This window comes from Colias philodice, chromosome 7 (genome assembly GCF_061535455.1).
Source record: "Colias philodice isolate Cphi_HAF_F1 chromosome 7, ilColPhil1 Martin Lab GWU primary, whole genome shotgun sequence".
NCBI lineage: Eukaryota > Metazoa > Arthropoda > Insecta > Lepidoptera > Pieridae > Colias > Colias philodice.
The window spans coordinates 4,119,860-4,144,196 of NC_143092.1; the positions used below are offsets into that span (position 1 = coordinate 4,119,860).

Below are 24,337 nucleotides of genomic sequence, written 5' to 3' on the forward strand. Positions count from 1 at the left end.
GGCTTGCTTTCTTGAATATCAATGTAGATGTTTAAGCGTACGTGAAGGCATTACATGGCTTACAAACAAACTCACTCACATTTCTCATATTATATTGGGAGTTATATTAACTATTTTTTTTGTTAATTTTCAGAAATGTCCTAAGAAACGACGGCTAGTTTTGAACACTAGTAATGAAGCTTCAACCTCGTCTGCTAATCAAGGATATCAGGATGAAAATGATGTAAGTGTGGATAGAATTTTTTATACCGCTAGGATGGGAAACGTATGCATCAACGACGCATTGCCGACCCTCAACCATTCGTTTAATATAAAGTATTATGAATTAAAGCTTTTTTTTTTTTTTTTTTTTTTTTTAAAGCTGCTGCGTATGCTGTGTATTATGAATTAAAGCTAATAATAACATTTTCAAAAAATAAAAACAAACTTGATAATGTTCATTCGATAACAGTTACTACAAAAACCGGAATTTAATATATACATATAATACTAGCAGTCTGACCCGGTGTCTTAAAATTACCAGTATCGTCGGAGTCTATTCCATGCAAACAACTAAACAATCAATAAAATATTTCTTTCTGTTTTTTTTTATATATTAGTATAGATAAAACTTTAGGAACTTTTAAACTTTATGTGTTAATTTTTTTTTTTTTTTTAGGATCCTATGACTAAAGGACTTAAATCTAAACTGGAACATTATAAAACGTTAGCAGAAAGGCGTGGAAGAAAATTGAAAAATTTACAGCGTAAATTTTCAAGGGTTGTAAAGAAAAAGGATAGCCTGGAGGTTATTTTAAACGGTTTAAAATTAGAAGAAGAGAAAAAGTCAGTAGTTAAAAATTCTATTGATTTGGAAAATCCAGTTGTATCCCGATATTTCCTAAAAGCACAGGGATGCTCACTGCCCAAAGAATACCCAAAAGAAATAAAGCAATTCGCACTAACACTACACTTTTTATCCCCAAGAGCGTATGATCACGTAAGAACTAGCTTAAATAATATACTACCACATTCTAAAACTCTGTCACGATGGTATCAAGTCATAAATTGTCAACCAGGTTTCACACAAGAATCTATAGAGACCATAAAATCCCGTTGCGTAAAGTCGGATAAAACATTGTACGCTGCATTGTCCATCGATGAAATCGCCATACGAAAGCATGTCCACTATGATGGAACAAAAACTTATGGGTACGTGGATTTTGGGATGGCAATGGAGGAATGTAGTGACGAATTGCCTTTAGCGACAGAAGCTTTAGTTTTTATGGTTACATGCGTGAACGAGGCGTGGAAAATACCGGTCGGATATTTCATGGCTAATGGTTTGTCAGGGGAACAGAAGCACAATTTAGTTATTCAATGTATCCGGCTGCTCAATGAAACTGGCATAAGAGTGATTTCACTTACTTTCGATGGTGCACCATCTAATGCGGTAATGGCTACAAAATTAGGCTGCAATTTAAAAAAAGAAAATTTAGTGACCCATTTTAAAGTTGATAAACAAGAAGTCGCAATCATGTACGACCCTTGTCACAATATAAAACTTTTAAGAAATGCATGGGGTGAGAAAAAAGTTTTTTTAGACAGCGAAGGAAATGAAATTTCCTGGATATTTGTAGAGCGATTGCTTGAGTTACAAGCCATTGAAGGTTTACATGCAGCTAACAAACTCACTGTGGCACATGTAAATTATGAAAATCAGAAAATGAAAGTAAAATTGGCAACGCAGTTAATGAGTAAATCTGTAGCGGACGCTCTGCACACATGCAAAGAAAAAAAAATTTTCGGGTTCGAAAACTGTGATGCCACGATAAAGTTTATAAGAACAATTAATGACTTATTTGATTTAATGAACTCAAGAAATTTAGCGTCTTATGGTTTTAAAAAACCTTTAAATTCAAAAAATATTTCTGAAAGCAGAGCCAAAATGCTCGACATTGATGAGTATATTAATCGTCTCAAATTATTGGATGGCACTTTTGTGCTAGATTCAAGAAAAAAAACTGGTTTTCTTGGTTTTAAAATTTGCATAAAATCTGCTTTATTCATTTATGACAAATTTATAAATGATTCTAACCTGAATTTTACTTTCTTCCTCTATACAAATTGTCACAGGACCACATAGAAATTTTTTTTGGTGCCATCCGATCCATGGGTGGATTTAATAACAATCCATCGGCATATACATTTATGTCCGCATATAAAAAACTATTAGTCCATGCAGAATTTAAAATAAGTAGGAATGGAAACTGTTTGCCTCTGGACGATATAAGAATTCTGCATTCGGCAAATCCGAATTATGCTAAAGCAATCAATAATACGGCTAAAAAAGCTAGATTATTCGATGATAATAATGTAGGTACAGAGAACTCAGAGGACACTCAGGAGGAGTATTTTGACCACGACTACACATTTAATCCAAACTTATCAGAATTTTCAGAAATGGTAGTTGTGTATATTTCTGGGTATGTGGCAAGAAAATTAAATAAAATAATCCTCTGTGAAACATGTTGTAAGAGTTTAAACAGTGAGACTATAGAAAATGCTTTATTAAATCCTCCTTCCTATTCAAATGCACATTTATTAACAGTTAAAGACCGGGGGGGCTTGTATAGGGCATCACCTGATGTAATTAGTATATGCCTATACACAGAAAAGATTTTCCGGCAATATTTAAAAATTATAGGTATTTCCGAAATTGGGAAACAACATAATATATTAAAAATAATAATCAAAGTTTTAAATATGTGCACGAATAAAAATATTTTCAAACAACTGATTGCTCATAGCACAGATAATTGTGTATTGAACAATCACTTACATCTTTTAATTAAGTCTATTATTGATTTATATATTAAAATAAGAATACACTACGAAGTCAAAAAAGTTGGAACTCCGAAGGAAAATATTAGAAATAAGTTTACCAAAATAATTTTATTTCAAGGGCAGTAACCCTGAGTCTTAACTAGATATTAAGGTAATTTGTTTTAACAAAAACTGTAAATTTATTGTAAAACATATTAAGTTGTATATTTTAAACTAATAAAGGCTTATTTTATTTTATTTTTTTTATTATTTATTAACCCTGAGTACTTAACATGGCTATTTTAATTTTTAGGTTTTTTTGTTCTTGTTTATTTATTTATTTATGATAAGAATGAATAAATATATTAAGATACGCCAATTAAAAGGTACACCAATAGGTAATGAAATATGCGAGCATATATGACGTATGTGAGCAAAGACATTTGAAGAAGATAAGAATTTTACAAATGATAATACTTAAAGAGAAAAGATTTAAATTTTTTGTAGGTATAAGTAAGCATTGATCACGCTTGTAGATAATAAATACATTTGATCAAAGAAAGTGTATTTTTATTTTGAAAAAAATTCACACTTACTTTAAATGTGTATGTGAAAATTAAACAGTTGATTAAATGACAGTTCTCAATTCTCATAAATGAGAAACTACTATTGAAATACATACTTAATATACATGCGTTTTCAAAGAAAATCCCGCATATTTCCCATTCCTGTGGGATTTACGTGATATAAAGTAGCCTATGTCTTAATCTGGTTCATCAGCTAACTACCTAACAAATTTCATTGTAATCGGTTCAGTAGTATTCGCGTGAAAGATTAACAAACATCCATCCATCCATCCTCACAAACTTTCGCTTTATTAGTAGGATGTAAGGAAAATGTTCTCTATAAGACTGTCCTTTTATTAACTTGTTAGAATGCTGCATGATTCCTTCATGCTGCACGTTGGATTTCTCCTCACTCCTTAACTTTATCATCATGTCCAACTTTATTTTAAATTAGTAACATTTCATTTTTTTTTAAATTTATTTTATAATATACTAGCTTTCCGCCCGCGTTTTTAAAGAAAAACCCGCACAGTTCCCGTTCACGTGAGATTTCCGGGATAAAACCTATCATATGTGTGTATGTACAAAATTTCATTGTAATCGGTTCAGCAGTGAAAGAGTAACATCCATTCTTGCATACTTTCGCATTTATAATATTCGTAGTACTAAACAAATAATGTAGTCAACTGATATTAATTTAATTTTGTTTTTTTTTTATTATTTATTATTTCACGAAACCGTAAATGCAAAATGCATTCACGATTTTATCGATTGAAGCACATCCCATCACTATCACCTTCTATCTATCTAAATACGTACCTATAGTAAAAATGGTGCCATGACCATGTTGAAACGTAGCTTGTAGTCTATAGCTATCTCATTCTTTCATACGACGTTTTCTTTAGATAGAGAGAAACAAATATATGTAAATTGTATACGCTCGATACAAGTACTCTATAGGTTTATTGCTCTTAGGTGGGCATTGCTTGTGATAAGCTTGTGACACCAAGTTGTCAATTAGAAACTGACTTTGACTTTTCTAATTCCTACTCTGTAGTCTGTACTCTGTAGTCTGTTCCAATTTTCATGTTTTTATGTTTTTGCTTTGATGTGAACGAACGTATCATTCGTAGGGTCAAAAGAATTAAGAATTAAAAATATAAACGCCTTTTCTATAACTTAGTAGTTTTCTTCACAGTACTTAAAAGTATTATCGTTTAGATTAGCATAATGTTATTAATTAGCGAGGATAAAATCTGTAAATAATTTATAAAATAATATTTTTTGTGCGCTCTTTTTCACTGTAAATATACGTAAATAATATTTTTAGATGAATCTTAGACTTGTAAATCGTGGGTTTCGGTTTGCGGTGCGAAGTTTGAAAACTATGTCGTTCCCGGATACACCTGCGAAGGCATCAATATGTTGCGAAAACGTAGAAGGAACACCACCAACGTATGCGATGTATGAAGCTTTGAAGGATTCTTGCCAAAACAATGCCCAATATTTTCAGCCAGATGAAAGTGAGAATGGACAACGTCTATATCAGGGTTTCATGACTCTTATAGACCATATAGAAACTGTGTGGCCGCTCGTCGATCGAGTTAGAAAGGTAAACCGTATTTTGTTATTCCAAATAATTTTAATTAAATTGTATTTTAATACGACATTAGCAACCTATAGAAGCTATGTCCTAACAATACATTGTACCTTAAAATCCCACCTTCAATATTGAATTATTTTATAATTATGTAAGTAACTAAATCTCACATTTATCATAATATGTATTAATATAGCTTAACTTGTGGAAATCGGACTGGAAATTGTTTCATCAATTACAAAGCTTATATAATTGTATTCTCAGCATAATTTAATGATTAATAACACTGATATATTCAAGGAAATGGTTAAGGAAAATACATGTCTGCTTCTACTATATTACAATTTATAAAAATATGTATGTATTAAGATTACACCACTAATCAATCAATAGATTTATGAATAAAATTAATTAGAAAAATAAAATAAAGAGTTGATCTTAACCCAATATACCTACATAATATATTAAATCGTAGAGCAATGAACTGGAACAACAGCTGTTAGCAGATTGAACACATGTTCCCTCAAATCAAATGGTCATGGGTCATTGAGATTATACATAACAGATAACAACAAACACCTAATTAATATATCCATGCTATAACATGATTAATGTAAATAAAAAAATATGAAACCAAAATTTGTATATAAAAAATTAGTGTAAAAAATATTTATTACCAAATCAAGTTTACAGTTCTTGTTGATACATAAGGCTATAAAGCTATTAAGTCAGTAAATCACTACATAATATAAAACAAAGTCACTTTCTCTGTCCCTATGTCCCTTTGTATGCTTAAATCTTTAAAACTATGCAATGGATTTTGATGCAGTTTTTTTTAATAGATAGAGTGATTCAAGAAGAAGGTTTTAGTACATATATAATTTATTAGGTTTTAGACAAAGCGGGCGAAGCCGCGGGCGGTAAGCTAGTAAAGTATAATTTGAGCCAAGATGCCCAAACTAGAGTAATTGTGGCCTGTATCATGAGCATCAATACAAAATGAGAATTAATAAATAATAGCATGGATAAAATGTCATTTCATTAATGTTTTAGGTTTAACAAATGGTTAATTCATGATTTGAACTTTAAAGTTTACATAAAAGCAATTTACTCAGGTCACAAACCTTTTGAGAGAAATGAAATCTGTGCCAAGTAGCAGTAATAGCTGTATTTATAGCATTATTGCCAAAAATAGGAACTAAACAGCCTTCTTGTAACTAGGTCAGAAAGTGCTTTAACAAGGTTAATGATACTGTTTTAAATATTTTATTTAAATGTGTGATTGCTTTTTGTTAATAAAATAATATGAAAAAAACATACAACTTAACATCTGATTGTAAACAGAAGGCTCTTTCAATGAAATGGCCATGTAATTTATATTTAAATATCTTACATAAAATAACTTAAGATTATTGTATTATAACACATGAATATGCTTTTGTAATCCTCTGGTTTTTATGAAATCATCCACATTATTTTTTACCTGATTTACCCTATTATACAAAAGGCCTAACCATCAGCCAGCCAATTCATTAAATGTATAGTAAACAATATGAATAGATATTATTCATTTAATTAAGAACCTCCATTTATTAATTTGCTGATTAATTTTGGTTAGCAACATATATATAATTTTTTTATTTTATTTTAATGATTCAATTATGTAGAGTTTATTATATAAGTATTCTTTGTTGCCTTGGATTACTATTAAGTGTCAGACTTTATGCTTCAATAAATTATTAATGTTTATATTATTGTAACAGAAAATAATCTAATTTCTGCAACCATTTTTTTTTTAATTCTTAGAAGAGGGACCATTAAATCACAAAACTTGGTTGAAACCACACAAATAATATTCATCTTTTGAGTTAAGTATGTTCAATGACTTTTCCAATTCTTTTCTAGGTGGCTCCCACATATGATTTTGATGCAAAATCCCCTGGAAATGGATACAGAAGTTTTGTATCTGTGGTTGATTCATGCATCTTACATGGCCTCAAACTTAGCAGGCAAGTTTGTACAGGGAGGGATGCTTTGCTGTTTCGAAAAGGATATTTTGTGAAGTAAGTATATATAACAGTTTCTTTATCAGTCTAACAGCTCTAAAACCCCTATTTAGCCATATAAATAAAGAACCTTAAAAAATGGGGTAATTATATATTGTCCATCTTTTTCATAAAACTCAGGGTGATATTCAATGGATTTTTTTTCTGATAAACGATTGTATTAGATGCTATGATTATGATGCAAGCTTAAAAGATAAGAACTTCAACCTCTCGATCTCTGAACTAATTTAGAAATTAAAGATTTTATGGTTGAACCAATATAAAAAATTGACCTATTTCTAAGCTAAATAATAACTGTACCTATGTTAAATATTTTTTGGTTTGTTCCACACATAATATTATAAAAAAACGTGTTGTCATAATTATTAAATATGCGAGTCAACTAATTTTATTACGGGATTATACGTTCGGTGGCCTTCATAGTGTGGATGCTGCATTATTGTTAAACTTAAATCGAAAACAATTGTTTTTGCCGAAACATATTATCACATAGATACTTAGTAGGAAATGAACTTCGGCATCACATTCAAGAAAACACGCAAAAAATATGACTTACGTGTAAGTTTACAGTTTTTTCTTTTCTTAGATAAAACGTTAATAACTAGCGTACATGCCTATAAATAACGCTTAATCATAAATTGCATTGTTAGATTGTAATAAATCGTGATATATTCGATTTACATTAAGCACGAATTCGTGTTATTGAATATATAAAACAAGATAGAATCACGTATTGGATATATTTTTTCTCATATATCTAATAAAGTCATAAATCAATATGCGGGAGATTCTTAAATAATATAAACAATGTCCATCTTAAAAATGCTATCTAGGTGCTAATACTTACATACAGTTTAACAATTCAACTGTTTGGGTACGTATCTAAATTAAAATTAAAAATTACCATTGAAATTGACTTGTACGATCCTTTTAAACACAAAAAATGTTCAACCTTCAAACAAATAGAAAAATTGATAAAACAAAAGTGTTAGATATTTTATCCAAAGGTTTTAGGTTCGTTTCGCTTTGACCGTGTGAAAACATAGGTGAAAACGCCCAATTGAAACATTATGATTGTATTGAAATATTCTTTAAAATTATTGAACAGCCAAATTAACAAAAAAGAATGTTATTTATGTTATTACATAAACTCGGTACGCATTTATTCTTAACCTGTTTTTATTCACATAAACCTCTAAGTATTTTTATTTAACTAAATACAACCTCTTTGAGATTTTAGCTCTTACGAGAAGAAAGAAACCTTTTTTCCTAAAAAATTACAAAGGATCGCAAAAAATCACAAAAAATATAAACCTATTCCGAAAAGAATATTAAATTCCAAAAAAAGAAGCTATAAATCCTGCTCACGATTTCAGAGAAGTGGAATCATGCAGTCAACTACTTGCATCACTGGGTACATGTCTGCATCATCTCCACACGCTAATATCGTGGGCAGAGCCCGGAGATCTGTTCCCCACTGAGCCGCATTCGCCTGAAGAACTGTTCTCGAAGGCTGATACGATCAATCAATACTGCTTTTATGGAAGATGCCTTGGTTTTCAGGTATGAAATGTTATGAAGAAATTATTTTCTGTAAATATAAAGATGTAGGATTAATTATTACATATGTGTTTTGTTGCTTTTTTTTTTGTTATTCTATGATAGCTTTTAAAAGTGTATTTGTAGAAAAACTAAGTTGTTTACCTCTAATTTTAATTGTACCATTTTATATTAAATTCTATAATCATTTGGTTCGATTAATATGCAGATATATGGCTTTATCAAACAATTTAATTGGTATTACGTAAATATTTTTATACATAATTAAGTAATAACGTATCATTATGCAATGTTTTTAAAACAACAATGCAAAATAAATGTAATTAACCAGTATTTCAAGTCTCACGGCTTTCCAGATACGCAATGACACTAGTAATATCTGCTTTAAAATCCATAATAAATGTTCATTGTTTGTATCTTAATATGTATTTTAAATGTTAATGTACAAACACAATTTTCAATTTTATTTAAATTAAGAGTACAGATCGTTAATTAAGATATCGAGGTTTTAATTCATAAAAATCTGCTAATTTTAATGAAATTATTATGCAAAGACTTTTATGCTTTCATGAAAAAAAAAACTGTTTTTATCACATTTGTTGCTTATCCCATTTTGAAAACTTTACAACGAGCGTAGTTCCTACGAAAATAATAAAAAAATGTTCCATTACATCGATGTATATTTCAAAAACCTCACAAAAAAAAAACACATTTCAGTTCGCACCATCAATACGCGGTATACTCAAAGGTATATCAATATGTATGGCGGGTTTCTCAGAAGCGTATTACAGTCAAGGAAACCTCATCAGTTCGGTGTGGACTGGAGGCCAGTACTTAATAGACCCTGAGTTGAGGGCTCGGAGGATCGTCAATATATCGCAGTCCGCTAGTGTCGAGTTTTGTAAGGCCTTCTGGTTTCTGACTGAAAGTGGTGAGTATTGATTGGAAATGAATTTTAAATTTTGTTTAGGTACTTATATAATTATTACATACTAGAGGTCCGCCCCGGCTTCGCCCGTGGTACATATTTCGCAATAAAAGGTAGCCTATGTCCTTTCTCGGGTATCAAAATATCTCCATACCAAATTACATGCAAATTGGTTCAGTAGTTCAGGCGTGATTGAGTAACAGACAGACAGACAGAGTTACTTTCGTATTTATAATATTATAGTATGGATGTTTAAGTTTAGAAAAGGTTGACGTACCCTGCATAGATATGAGAAAACATCCCGTCTTTATCTTTTAAATAAATTAACGTGTTTTTAATTAATGTTATTTGCTCGTTCGTGAAGTTATCAACACTATTATGTAAAACATTAATAAGGTATCGTTTGTAATATTGCCCTTCAAAAAAAGAATGTTATCGTAATTACAGCTCAAGAAATAAACGTAAACCCAAGATATAAAAAAAACATCAAGCCTATAATACTTGTAATATTATATAATTCCGTCTTCAATGCCATCACAGACAAAAAAATTAAAATAATTTATTTCACTCCAAACACCTAGAAACTAAACTTTAGGTTGTTTCCACAAGAACGTTCGGTTCGGTTTCTTGTGGAAACAACCTTTTGCTTTCAAAAGTTTCCTTACTCCGACCTTTGCTCACCAAGTGAAATACCATGAATTATTAATAACTTTTTGCTCATACAATTATGTAAGCCTCATATTACAATGTGTATGAATGTCTTATTAATTAGAAAGTTTAAATAATGTTTAATTACTTAACTAATATTATCATCTAATTAATAAGACATGTGTATCCATTACTCTCCAATTATTCTCAGCTGTATTCGCAAATTACGTTTTAATATGTAATTAAATTGATAACGGAATTATGCATCAATTGTAGCTAAAGTAAATAATAAACCCGTTATAATGACGCTATGTTATTGAATGTTATCGGCGTATTATAATTTAATTATAACACTTGAAAATACACTTAGTTAAAATTATTTAAAAAAGGTAAGTAAAAGACAACAATTTAATTATAATCAACCTTTCGATTTAGAAAAACTAGTTTACTTTTTCGATCCTGTTAATCCGGGATAAATTCAAAACTCACCTCGAACATTTATTTATTCATTTACACTTCTTCTAGAAGCACTTTTGAATCGTCATTACATATTATTTTTAAAATTTACCACCGATTCGGAAAGCAGTATCTACGGAGAAGAACCGGCCAGAAACTCCATAGTTGCTCTTTTAAATCATGTCAGTATAACAATTTAATTTTACAAAATATGTGACAGCTTATATTATCATAATATGCCAAAGAATTCTATCCTATGTCGTTTCTCAGGTTTTAAACTATATTCAGAACTTTCATACAAAATGGTTCAATGCGTTTATACCAGACAGACAGACCAACAGACAGACAAACAGGCAGATAGAGATAGTGTAGCGACGACAAGCCAATTTACGAGTTACCGAATTTCAAGTGTAGTACCTACTAAGAAAGTTCACACCATAGGTTCACACGGTAACTCGTATATAAACAGTTTGTGCGTTATGCATGGACAGTCACGGGCTTGTCGGGACGCGGGTGGGTCGCATAGGTCGAATATTAATATTTAGTATCTTGATAATATTAGTAGGGATATCATAGTCTTAGATCAGACGTTATTCGGATACATCACACATGTTACCTCCAAACCTCATACCCAGATATCAACATCTCATCGCTTTCTTACATAATATATTACGCCCAGATAAATGCAAAAATAAACAACCAATTATAAAAACATATCTATTATGCAACTTATTTATTATGCAAACCTGACGCAATTTATAAAGCATTAAACAAACAACTAAAAAAACAAATGCATTTGTTTTCAGAAATAATGCGTCGAGTGCCAAGTTTAATGTCCACTACAGTGGCTGTGAATAAATTGATAACTATAACACCCGTACCGATAGTTGTTACGACGCTTGAGGGAAAAGAGAAGACGATCCTACCTCCTAACTCGCATATAGGCTTGCATGACCTTAATGTACGGCTTATAAGTGTTAACAAGAGGAATGGGATGGTGAGTTTAATTTTTCAGTAGGTATAGTAATGTCTAAGAAAAAAATTGTTCAATGTATAAAACTCTTTATTGAAAGGCGATCAATTGCAATTACAAAAAAGAACTGACCTTATTTTACAAAATTTATTCTAGATTACATTGTCAAATACAATAAAAAAAACTAGAAGGACAGATAACAGAAATAACAATGTTCTCGTTAATTTTTTCTCACTTCGATACAGTTAACATTAATTTCTCACTAACACACACATTCCCAATATTTCCAAATTCGTAACAAAACATTATTACCTGTAATTTCTGTATTATATATAGCATAAACTATAAATTTATCAAACTTTATTGAAATCTTTAACAGACAGGTGAAACCTCTACCCTACCGCCGTCAGATGGCGTGATGTTCCACTGTCATGGCGGCGGTTTTGTAGCGCAAAGCTCGAAATCGCACGAAGGATATCTCCGAGATTGGGCAGCCAAGCTAAATATTCCGATATTATCCGTGGACTATAGTTTGGCGCCACAAGCACCGTTTCCTAGAGCGTTGGAAGAAGTTTTCTTTGCGTATTGCTGGATGTTGAACAATTTGAAAGAGATTGGGACTACGGGTAAAGAATTTTGAAGTTTTAGGGCATATACACCAGGGTCAAAACTAAAATATATTATTTTTTTTTTCCGAAAAGTTCAGGTTTTTATAGGTTTTCATTTACAGGTTTTTTACAGTTTAACTTTTTTTTTAAGTAGCTAAGCTTTATATAAAATAATAGAACGTGTGCTTTGCTCTTGGAAAAGTTTTATATTATTTGTTTCCATTTTAGTTAGTACATACATTTTTTATTAATAAAGTACACATTACACAAACATTTTTTTCTCGTTAATTAACAAAAAACTGAAATGAATTTCTTCAATTATTCGTCATTGTTATCACAATACAAGAGAATTAAACTCAACCATTAAAACAGTTATAATTTAATCACAGGTAAAAGAATAGTATTCGCGGGCGATTCAGCGGGAGCAAACCTATTAGCTGGTTGTACACTGAAGATTCTAGAAAGCGGTATTCGCTTACCAGACGGTCTGTTTATGGCATATGCTCCACTTTTAGTGAGCTTCATACCGAGCCCATCAAGGCTACTATGTCTAATGGACCCTTTACTGCCGTTTGGTTTTATGATGAGGTGCTTGAAAGGTCAGTGTTTTATTGCTCTCTATAAAACATATAATTTTTAAAAAGAGTTACCATTATATATTTTTAACTTATATCAGGACATGTTTATTCTGGATCATAAATTTGTCAATAAATTACCTTGTTTTCAGAAAAGCTTTTGAACAACTTGACTTTTGAAATGGCAGAAAAAATTATAAGTGACATAATATTACCTGATTTCCTTTAATGTTTTTTTTTGTGTAAATATAAAAATAAAAATTCGGTTTGCAGCATACGCAAGTCCAAATGCAAAAGGCAAGGAAGACAAGCGGGGAAACAAAGAATTGACGTCATCAAACGTCACGACACCCGACGGCAACGGATTTCTGAAAGTCAGCGCTTCACAAGGTAGCTTATATTAAAATAATATACAGGGTCTCCTAACGTCGGTGTACTAAGCTGAAAAGGACTTATAGTTTCGAATACACTGATTACGTAAAAAATAATGATAAAATCTAGACGCAATTTTTTTTAGATGAAAAAAACTATATTCCCAACTGGCAAGCCACCTACCATTGTACCCGTCTTTTATGTTTTATCAGTTATTTCTTTATATGTAATTTTTTTATAATGTTACGTAGATTTTGTCCCTGAATCTGTTTGTGTTATTGTGTGTGATATGTCATATGTCACGCAAAATAGGCGATTGTCTTCGATTTGCGGAGACATGCCTGTTATTACGATTATGTGTTTGTTGAAGTGAAAACTTCTTTAGCGGCGTTGGGTATAAAATCTTAAACTCGCGTCAGGACACGTGACCTGACCGAAAAAGCGTAAGACGGATGGATATCAAACATGCTCAACGTTAATAATCAAGTTTTCACTTCTGCCGGCACTCCCGGAGTGCAACCCGTCTTTTTTATTCTTCCAGAGGGTATAAGCGAAGGGCCATCCTCGTTCGAAGAAGTATCGCCGTCCGACCTGGCGGAGTTACAAGCGCACAAGTCGGGCAGTGAGCGGCGCCAGTCCTCAGACACCACTATCAGTGCCGCCTCGCTGCAGAGCGAGCACACCGCCACCGGTATACATATATACATACATACATATTTATACAGGGTGACTGGTAAGACGTCAGACGCATTTTGACAGGAACTTTTTCTCATGAAACTGAACAACTTTTGTTCTACAACTTTGCTGAATTCGTAGAAAAAAATTTGGACTTTGTATAGAAATCGGTCAGCTGATTAGCGAAGTTTCCTTAAAAAGACCGATTTTTTTTTACGAATTCAGCAAAGTTGTTGAACAAAAGTTGTTCAGTTTCATGAGTAGAAGCTCCTGTCTAAATTCGTCTAACGTCTTACCTTTCACCTGGTATATATTTTTGACGTGACAACGTCTTATAATTCGATAGAGCCGGCTGCACGCACGGAAAAACATGACTCATGTGGCGTTACCTCGCTCTGAGGCGGCTTGTGGCTTGAAGTGCAAGCTTGAAGAGCGACAAAGAAGCACAATCGACGTTGTCACGTTCAACTATCGTCAGTAAACCGATTTTACAGACAACCAATTTTTTTTTTATTTAATTAATTCATTGATTTATTCAGGCAACATACACCCCCAATTTTGCATTTACATAATTTCAATTAACAAAATAAAATACATTAATTCAATGTACGTACGTACATACGCACATATGCGTGCAAACATAACCATCAAGGGCGTACAAACACAAATATATCGTATAAACGTGCGTTGTGTGCTGTGTGCTCATATTTACAAGCATTAACACACACGCAATCTGGCTTTGAAAATCAACGTAGATAATAAAATTGACGTAACAACTGCACACATGCTCACAAACATGCTCGCGCGCATGCATAATCGCAAAAACTGGTTTTAATAGTTTCTGTAAATAGTGTACAAATTGAATAATAAAGAGAATTGTATTATTTTCAGGTGTCAGCCCAACGGAGGACAAGTCACAACAGTACGTATCAGACTTTCTTGACCGGTACGTGTTCGACAGCGACACAGATAGCGAGGGGCGGCGCTTCCCCATCGTGAAGCCGAACGATCGCAATTCGTTAAGGTACCTGTTGCTAGGCAACGCGCTTGAGCTTGCACGTTGCTAGGCAACATCAACTCGCCCGTGTGCGGCTCCGTGAACAAGCTTCGACGTTGCTAGGCAACGCGCACGCACTCGCACGTTGCCACGCAACACGCACGGGCTTGGGCGTTGCTAGGCAACGTATACGAGCGCTGTCGGCTGTATATAATGTGTATGTCGGTGTAGTTGTGTGAGTATCTGTTTAATGTGTGGGTATACGGTGACGTAGTCATAATGTAAATAAAATATTAAATTGTATGATGACTTGCTAGTGATGTTAGTGTGTACTGAGGAATATGTAAAATAATAATACAATAGTGAGTAATTGTTTTAAACTTAACTACGAATTTGAAGTAACCTTCCTGTAAATATGTAATTTTAACATAAATTTGTATTGATACATTTGTAAAAAATTAATAGCTCTTGTATTGCATTTGTAAATAACATTGTAGATTTAGATCTGTAATAATAATAAGCATGTAATTATGGTACCAAGCACTAACCTTTTACTAATACAAATTAAAACGAAGAAAATATTTTTTTAATGTAATCTATTTAATTTTATCAGAGATGGTGAATCGGAAGCGTCTACAACTTTAGTCGCAGAACCACCCTTAATAGTTGACGCTGATGGAAAAGATAAGAAGAGAATAAAGTCACGGTAAATATATATTTTTTTATTTAAAAATAATTAATCTCGTTAGGTAAATTTTCATATCAAAAAATCATGCATAAAATTGAGTTTTTTTTAATATAACACAAGTGTTAATTTAACAGAATGTTGCTGTTTGTGAGGCACAGCTATCTAAATATATAAAAATGAAACCCGTTTCGCGTTGTCACGGCATCACGTGTGAACGGCTGAACCGATTTCGATAATTCTTTTTTTATTATAATCCTTAAAGTACGAGGATGGTTCTTATGTAGAGAAAACGTAAATATTTACCACGGGCGAAGCCGGGGCGGACCGCTAGTTTTTAATAAGTTATTCTGTATTCATAAATAAAAAATTACAAATAATTTTCAAGGATTTGTGTAATAATGTCCTATAATATTTATTTATTTATTTATTTATTATTAAGGATAAGCGAAGCAGCTACCGGCATTATGGGTGCGATGTCGTCAGGATTTGCCTACATGACTGACTCTAATTCTATCATTGGGCCTACACAAGAAGGGTAAGTAAACCTATTTATATACTTACTGAATTTTTAATATATACTTTTATGGTTTTTTTCGCAAATAGGTAAAGATTCACACGTCTTTTCCATCCGCTATATAATTTTAAATACCTAAAATTCAATAATCTCTAGATAAATTATTAAATTGTTCAAGTTATAGGTAAGAGCCAAATTACATACTCATAATTATAAAATCATCTAGTTCATTAATTTAATAATAAAGTATTTAAACTCGACACTCACATTTTTTTTTATATCACTTTTTAATTTAAACCAAAACTTATTAGTTCTCCTTTTTCAAGCTAGATTAACAGATTTATCGATCTTTTTGGAGTGAAAACTTCTTTAGCAGCGTTGAGCACTTTTTCTGTAATGGGTATAAAATCTTAAACTCGCGTCAGGACACGTGACCTGATCGAAAAAGCGTAAGACGGATACCATTCCAAAATATCAAACATGCTCAACGTTAATAATCAAGTTTTCACTTCTGCCGGCACTCCCGGAGTGCAACCCGTCTTTTTTTTTTTATAGAAGCACTTTTTAATTTAAACCAAAACTTATTAGTTCTTCTCCTTTTTCAAGCTCAGATTTATCGATCCTTTTTTAATTCCAGAATGGCGGAACGTACAAACCTAGATTCACTTATAGCTCGCAGTCCATCTGATGAGTTCATGTTCTCAGTGCCAAGAGATCCCTTGCTATCACCGTACTGGGCTGATGACAAACTGCTCAAACAGTTCCCGCGTTTGAGGATATTGGTGAGCAATACACACGTTAACTAAGCGAAAATTCGTTATACTTGAAGGGATATGCATGTTTTTTTTTATTGTAAATAGGGAAGCTCTTGACCACAATCTCGCCTGATGTAAAGCTAAGATGTTGTCTAAGATGGTACGCGCTTTCCTAATAGGTAGTCGTTCCCCCTGCACTTGAAGCTAAATATGTAAAACATTAAATAATAATTTGTAGTATTTGTACCACAAAGCCGCAGGTAACAAAACGTACATAAGTACTGTAACGGTTTGTGTATTGTGACCTTTTTAAAGATTGTTTTATTTAAGTAAAGAAAGAAAATTCACTAATATAATTAAGGACTTATCATAAATCCAGTTTCAACTCTATATGTTTGAATCATATATTCCAAAATTTGTATCTTATTTTAGTTACATTCTTTAATCTATACTAATATTATAAAGCTGAAGAGTTTGTTTGTTTGAACGCGCTAATCTCTGGAACTACTGGTCCTATTTGAAAAATTCTTTCGGTGTTAGATAGCCCATTTATCGAGGAAGGTTGTAATTACTTTAATTTATATATTATTTTCGATAAATTCCACAGACCGTACATATGGATCCGTGTCTGGATGATTGTGTTATGTTTGCCAAAAAGCTGAAGCGTTTAGGAAATGAAGTAGACATTGATGTATTGGAGGGACTTCCGCATGGATTCCTTAATTTATCATTGGTAAGTATTATAAGCTTTATTTTGTTCGTTACTTTGTGATTTTGGCCGTCAGACATAGGTAAAAATAAAGTAGTGTTCATATTATTTGTCTTGAAAGTTGCAAGAACATTGATAAATTTAATCCTTAAGGCTGCAGTCTAGCAAAATTGCGTTTTCAACAAGTTATTTGACAATTTTTTCCCGGCTAATGAAATGAAAAACTGAATTTTTTTTCTTGTTTATCAATTAGTGTTATATACGCAATGCGCGTGAATTTTTTCACATTTATAAAGTTACTTTATGTTACCTTAATCAGGCCTTCAAGATAAGTCTCTTTCCTCCAAAGACATTTCGAGCTAAGTTTGTGCACTCACTACGTTGCAACCGATTACAATTTACACAATCTGATCAGCGCATAAATATCCTTATATAGTCGTAATTCAAATCTGCTGAATACAATTGCCGAAAAACTTATGATTTTCTTAATTAGAACGTTATAAATTCATTAAATTTCCCATTTTTTGCCTTACAAAAAACTATTGATAAATACTGCTAAAAGTTATTTTTTCCATTAATTTATTCGAGTTGGTTGAAGACCAATGAGTATTAATCCTTTAAAAATTTTTTTTTTGAATTTCGATAATTCTTTAAAGATTAAAAAAATATTTAAAATAATTAGGAAAAATCGAAGCGAATTTCTTTAGTCGCGCTCCTTGGGCCGGAGCGTTCTGACGTGTGCTCTACGCTCGATTTTCCTTCATACCGAAGTGAAAGTTGCTCTACTTCATTAAATTTAATATTTTTGTTAATTGATTATTTTTATCTTAGTTTTGTGCAAATATTCGTATACATTTGATTTCGATATGGAAAATAAACGAAAAAAATATGCGTGTAACTACTAGAAAAAAAATTATCTTCGAACATAAAGTTAATGAAACCAAATAGATTACAAAGGTGATTGGCAACAATTTCGTTATTTTACGGGGTGTCAGTAAAGGGATGTATATTTCTTTAAAACTAAAGTAAGCTCATAAATTTTCTTATAATATTTTTTTTTTGAAGTTCCAAAAATGTTTATTTTTCGTTTGAGACATACGAAATATAATATAAACTTGTATTAAGAACTTGAACTTGGGACATACGGGGAAAATTATTTGTTTACTCCAAAATTCCAAATATGTCGAGGTGTTTTCATTTTTTCTTCTAGTCATTTTGAACGTAGCGGCATGTTGTTTGATTGTTAATTTTGTAACTTAAATACAGGATGTTGGTTTTATATCCTGATCTTACAGACGCGCTGACAAATTTAGTCCACCATTTCTAGTTTATTCCACCAACTCTAAGTACCAATATTAAAACGAATGGATTATCATCACATCATCAAAACTCAGATGTAATGGAAGATCACAATAACATAGAAAATTCAATGGGTGTTGAGAACTAAACAAACACAAGTAACAGAGACGCGAAGAATAAAAAAAGAGGACGAAAACGATAATTCGTTGATGCTTTCCCTTTTCGGCGTATTGTTAGGGTACATCACCAATCTGCAAAAAACAAAACTGATGATTCCCAATTGCTGATTAAAAATGAAAAACAAATAATCGACAACAGTGGTGAAAATTTGCTGATCACAATGAAACATCCTTCAGTGGTAGCAGATTAACTCATTTAAAATGTATCGGTGAAAAGCATAAAGGAGAGGAGGACAGGAAAACATTATGAATGTGGATGGTGGATTGTATATGTTATGGACCAAGTGATAAATTGGGCAGTATACATAATGCACGGTCATTATGAAAAATGCCCAATATGAGAGTGCAATTTGATAATAATTATTCAAATAATCAAATTGACCGGGCATTATACATATTGCCCATCACCTTTTGGGCAGAGTAATACAAACATATATAATTACAATTTTTTTATTGTTATAGTCATTTAACTTAAAATAAACTAAATATTAAACCACTTAAACAATCAGGCTCATTATTTGGATTAATTACCAAGGACTTCTACCTTAAAAATCCACTAGTTTTTGCATTTAAAACTTAAGGAAAGTCATATTAAAAATATAACATAAAATATAATTAAATTTAAAACAAAAATTTCACAACGTACCTTTGTTTTATAGAAATGACTTATAGTTCAGGATCCCTCGCCCATTTTTGCAAGTGATTACTATCAAGCTAATTTTCCGTGAGTAGCTTTATTTTGATGAGACGATCAATAATTTCCTGTAAGAAACTCTCGATTGCGGTAGCTAACGGAGATAACAAGGATAAAATTTTTTGATTTGATGGTTCTCAAATATTAGAACTCTGTGTTGTGTGTGTTGTTCTAACAAATATTTATTAGAACAACTGCCACTGTGATGGCATTTTGAGGTACGCAACTTTTTGGCTTTGCGACAACTTTTCAAGCTTTATTATCAAATTGCCCAATTGTCATGTAGCATTATAATAATGACCGTGCAATGTGATAAATAATGAAGTTAAGATAGTAATTAATCACTTAGCCCAATAAAGCTAGACATTATTCATAATGCTCGTGCATTATAAATAATGCCCGCATTAATCACCTGGTCCATAACATATACAGGGTGTAATCGATAAGTATGTGCAGGCGATTATGACGTTATTATTGCAGGTATCAAAAACCTTAAAACTGATATCGAAATTACTTTACCTAATGAGCAAAATGACAATAATAACTTTTAAAAGTATAACGAGAAATATCTAAAAAATTTACTTTATACACTCCCATATCAAGAAGGGAAAATGGGACTAGTAGAAGTTAAATGTCTAATTCCGGCAAAAGACATGAATGCGGAAGATGCGGTTAAAAATAAAAAATTTAATATTTGAAATACAATGCAAAAAAATAACACTTTTGTCATAGATAAGAATCATGACTATTTTTTCCAAATTCAGGGACAACTAAACGTTGCAGAAGCAGAAGTCTGCTTATTTGCTGTTTGGACTGGAGTGAATCATGATCGTCTAATATTAATTTAGTGAGAAACGTCTTCCCAGTTCAAAATGGAGAAATAAACCATCCACGCGAAGACCGACATCCGCGTGGACGGAGTCGCGGGCGGAAGCTACTCAGAAATAAATATCTTTTGTTTTAATTTGCGCATTTTTCTATTTTATAATTTTTTACACAAACATTACATTTTTTTTATTATATACAAAATTTGTTTATCCGTTTTATTAGTGAAACTGAACAACTTTCACTAAGAAACTTAGGTCGAAAAAAATGTATAGAGTTATGCATTTTGTATGGAAAGCTTATTTTTTTTTATATTTCGTCCAAATTTCTTTGTAAAAGTTGATCAGTTATATAAACATGAAGTTGAAGATATCAATAGAACGTATTCGCAAATTTTGTGTACTGATAAAAAGAATCACCCGGTGTAATTTTCACGAAAATTGTTTCAAATTGTCGTTTTAGGTACTTATTAGGAATATTAAATTATGCATACGAATGATTTAATTTTTAAAAATTAAGTGGAGCAACTTTCCCTTAGTACATTTGTATTATTTACACTGCACTACTAGACCAAGCCCTTAATGTGACATAAACTAGACAGTTAACACTAAGCTACAAATTAAATTAGGCAGTACTTATCACATTTGTTTTTAATTTAACGCTAAAAATAAATAGGGATTTGCTTTCTTAGCTACATAAAGTTGAAAATAAAAATTCAAACTTTCTTTTAACAGATGGCCAAAGAAGCGAACGACGCATCACTGAAGTGCATAGAAAGAATTAAACAGTTACTCGACTTGGAAAACGCATCGGGCCCCGAAAACAACGATTTATGAATTCACGAGTTACGTGCTATAAATGAATTGCTAGGTTTTTGCCAATCTCATTTATAAAGAAAATAATATGAGATAAATATGGGAGCAAGTATAAAGTCCCGCAAATAATAAAAATATAGTTAATATTTTTTCAATTTTAGTTTCGTCAAGTGACACTGATAATGGCGCGAAATGTCATTGTCAAAATTTGTTATGTCAATATTAATCACAGAAGAATATATTCTATTTTTATTTTATGTAGATAATAAATCAATTTATTTACATATAAATAATTTATCAAATGGCCTCTTGACCATAGTTACATAATTTTATTCTACAATTATTAGGGGTTCTTAATAAAATCATTTTGAAAGTGAGTAAATAATATTTATAGAAAAGGACCAGGGTGTAAGTATTTGAAGGAGAACCATATTTCTTATATGAATAGGTCCAATAGGGACTTAGTTGTGACGTCACTTTGTTGCTGTGCAATTAGCATTTATTTATTATTATTGTAATTTAATTTCACATTGTAGTTGGTAGTTTCGCATTTTGAAAGATAAAGGCTCTTTTGTTATATTTATTTTTACATCACAATAATTTTATTGTAGATTGCTTTCATCACATTTTGACCATTCCATATTTCCATATTTATGATAAGTATAATTGAAATTAGCTTGGAATTCAATACTCCGTCCTTTTATTGCGTCTTGATTATGAAAATAGTGAATTTATTTAACTATGCTCAAATATGAACATCAAAAATATATTAATTTTCGATTATTATTTTTTCTTTACATATTTTTAATATTTGTGATATTTTATGCCAAACTGTAATTTTATTAAAGAAAATGTACAATCTGATAAATTATGAAATATTTACTGTTTATTACCAAACCCCATATTGAGCTAAGTTTATTATTCTTTTAAATTTTTATTTGGTGGTTTGATCTTATATAAATGACTCGAATATATAAATGTAATATAATATTATGGCTGTCTCGTTCTTACTTACCATAATACGCCTCTATGAAAGTGAAATAGCGCAGGAAGATAGTTTCTTAGTTCAAATTAATAACACTTATATGTAGATTATTTAGTTTATAGCAGATAGAATATACCTGTATCTTTCAAAATGCATCACATTTAGTGTAGAATTAAAATGCCAAAATACAGTATTTGGTGTATCACAGTACATATGCTTTAAAAGTAAAACTTGTGTGTGTTCACAGTGAACATTTCTTATATAGTTATTTAGTGTTGTTCATTGTTGTTTCCGTAAAATTTTATTCTTATATACTTACTGTAGAGAATTGTAATTATATTTTCATGCTAGTATAGAATTGATGTGGTGTAATACCTATATAAACTGTAGGTGCAATAGCTATATCTTCTGACAATACGGCTTAAACATTCCACTAGTATCACTATCATGGCAAAAATATATCTAGCACAATGATTGATCTTATCTATTTATTATATACTATAGAATGTTTCAATTCGTTTCATATTTATAAAACTAAACTTAGAAATGAAAGTTAATACTTAATATTAATATTTTAATAATAAAGATTAAAAAATAGATGTGTAAGTAATGCAATATATTTAGACATGTCTGTGATAGAAACAATGCTTTGTAAAAGCAGACAGTATTCTAAAGAAAAAAGTGCTTGTTTAGCATACTTATGTGTGATGGACTGAGAATTAATTCTAATGTTATATATATACACACAAAATGTTCTAACAGCTTATAAATTAGGGAAATACTTGTTTGCTCACATCACATTATATGATGCTCATCATTCACAAATATACTTAAATCTAGCGATCTGAATTTAAAATGAATTGGCGTTTATATTATGAATTATTAATATTCTCGAATATTGTGATTTAGGTCATAGGATTGTGGAGGGGGCACTTATTCGACAGTTAACCAAAGGCAAAATAAAAGTACTTATTAAAAAGTACCCATTTAATACAAATTCAAAGTAAAAAAGGTGGCATAATTTCAATACTACCTACTGTTACTTTGAGAGCGACGTAAACAAAAAATATAATATCTAAATTTTATGAACATAGCGGTTTTTGAATGCTTGATAATGCACTGTATTCCTATTTCCTAAGTTTACCTTCTCGTTTAAAACAAAATGTAAGTAAGTATATCATACCATAAGGACCATTAAACAATCCTATATCTATGTGCAATAATTATTATAAATTATAATGTATGTAAGTAATTATATATTTTATATTGTGTGACCATTATTTATTGAACTATCATGTAATTTTATTAAATTATAATTATGATTCTTGTTGTTGGCCTTTATTGTATAGGTTTTAATATTATGTGTACAGACTAGAAGCATTTATTACGTGAATCCTATCAACTCGCACTCTATTGCTCTATATTTGCTCATTTTATCATAATATTATATGAATTATGTATATCCAAATTTAAGAATATTATTATATGGGTGATTCTTCTCACAAATTATTATTTAGCATAATATGTACATTACTGCTCCTAGTCTTGTACATCACAGATTTAAGAAATAAGTACAATCTAATTGTTGTTTTAGTTTTGTTCTATGATAACACAATTATGTTCTAAATGTTGTAATTTGATGTTGTTTTTATATTTGCAGAAGACTAGTTAGACAGTGTCTTTGATTTTAATAAAGAAATTAAATGTATCTTATTCTTTTATTTCGCGTACCTATCTACGGCATCCTTTTCACCTATCTGCAGCAGGGGCAATATTGGAATTGGTTCCTTAATAACTCAGGCCCCGGAATCACAGACACAATAGAAAATCTATTGTGTCGTGGACCGATCGGGCCGTTCGGGGCTCAATGGGTTAATTGTGATGTCAGATGTGTATAGGCAAGTAGGGGCAAACCGAGATTGTACCAATATGGCCGGCATAACAACTATTAATTTGTTTACTAGCTTGATCCTGAAGCTTTCACTAACATGGTATGTGTCTGGATAAAAAGAAGCCCATTTGCCCGTTCTATGTCAAATCCATAC

General features: G+C 31.3%; 1 protein-coding gene across 3 annotated transcripts; it reads left to right on the forward strand.

Annotated features, from left to right (window-relative positions):
* The first annotated feature begins 4,442 nt into the window (after window positions 1-4,442).
* Window positions 4,443-24,000, forward strand: Hsl (hormone-sensitive lipase). 3 transcript variants are annotated; one of them, XM_089697220.1, is made up of 16 exons: window positions 4,443-4,459; window positions 4,702-4,983; window positions 6,877-7,034; window positions 8,414-8,600; window positions 9,315-9,528; window positions 11,436-11,626; window positions 11,982-12,228; window positions 12,600-12,809; window positions 13,059-13,175; window positions 13,699-13,848; window positions 14,724-14,856; window positions 15,443-15,535; window positions 15,957-16,052; window positions 16,669-16,813; window positions 17,394-17,519; window positions 21,227-24,000. In XM_089697220.1, exons 2-16 carry the CDS (start codon window positions 4,702-4,704, stop codon window positions 21,326-21,328), a joined length of 2,451 nt encoding a protein of 816 aa, XP_089553346.1. In that variant the 5' UTR covers window positions 4,443-4,459; the 3' UTR covers window positions 21,329-24,000. The 3 variants fall into 3 exon arrangements, with proteins under 3 accessions (XP_089553346.1, XP_089553345.1, XP_089553347.1); XM_089697219.1 differs by lacking the exon at window positions 4,443-4,459 and adding an exon at window positions 4,469-4,629; XM_089697221.1 differs by lacking the exon at window positions 4,443-4,459 and adding an exon at window positions 4,469-4,629 and having other exon boundaries at window positions 14,724-14,754.
* The last annotated feature ends 337 nt before the right edge of the window (window positions 24,001-24,337 follow it).

Bases quoted from the DNA above. Each gene is read 5' to 3' on its own strand.
- Hsl (XM_089697220.1), top strand. From the start codon at position 4,702: ATGAATCTTAGACTTGTAAATCGTGGGTTTCGGTTTGCGGTGCGAAGT. The intron at 9,529-11,435 runs GTGAGTATTGAT...ATTTGTTTTCAG, and splicing joins CTGGTTTCTGACTGAAAGTG to AAATAATGCGTCGAGTGCCA. The intron at 11,627-11,981 runs GTGAGTTTAATT...AATCTTTAACAG, and splicing joins TTAACAAGAGGAATGGGATG to ACAGGTGAAACCTCTACCCT.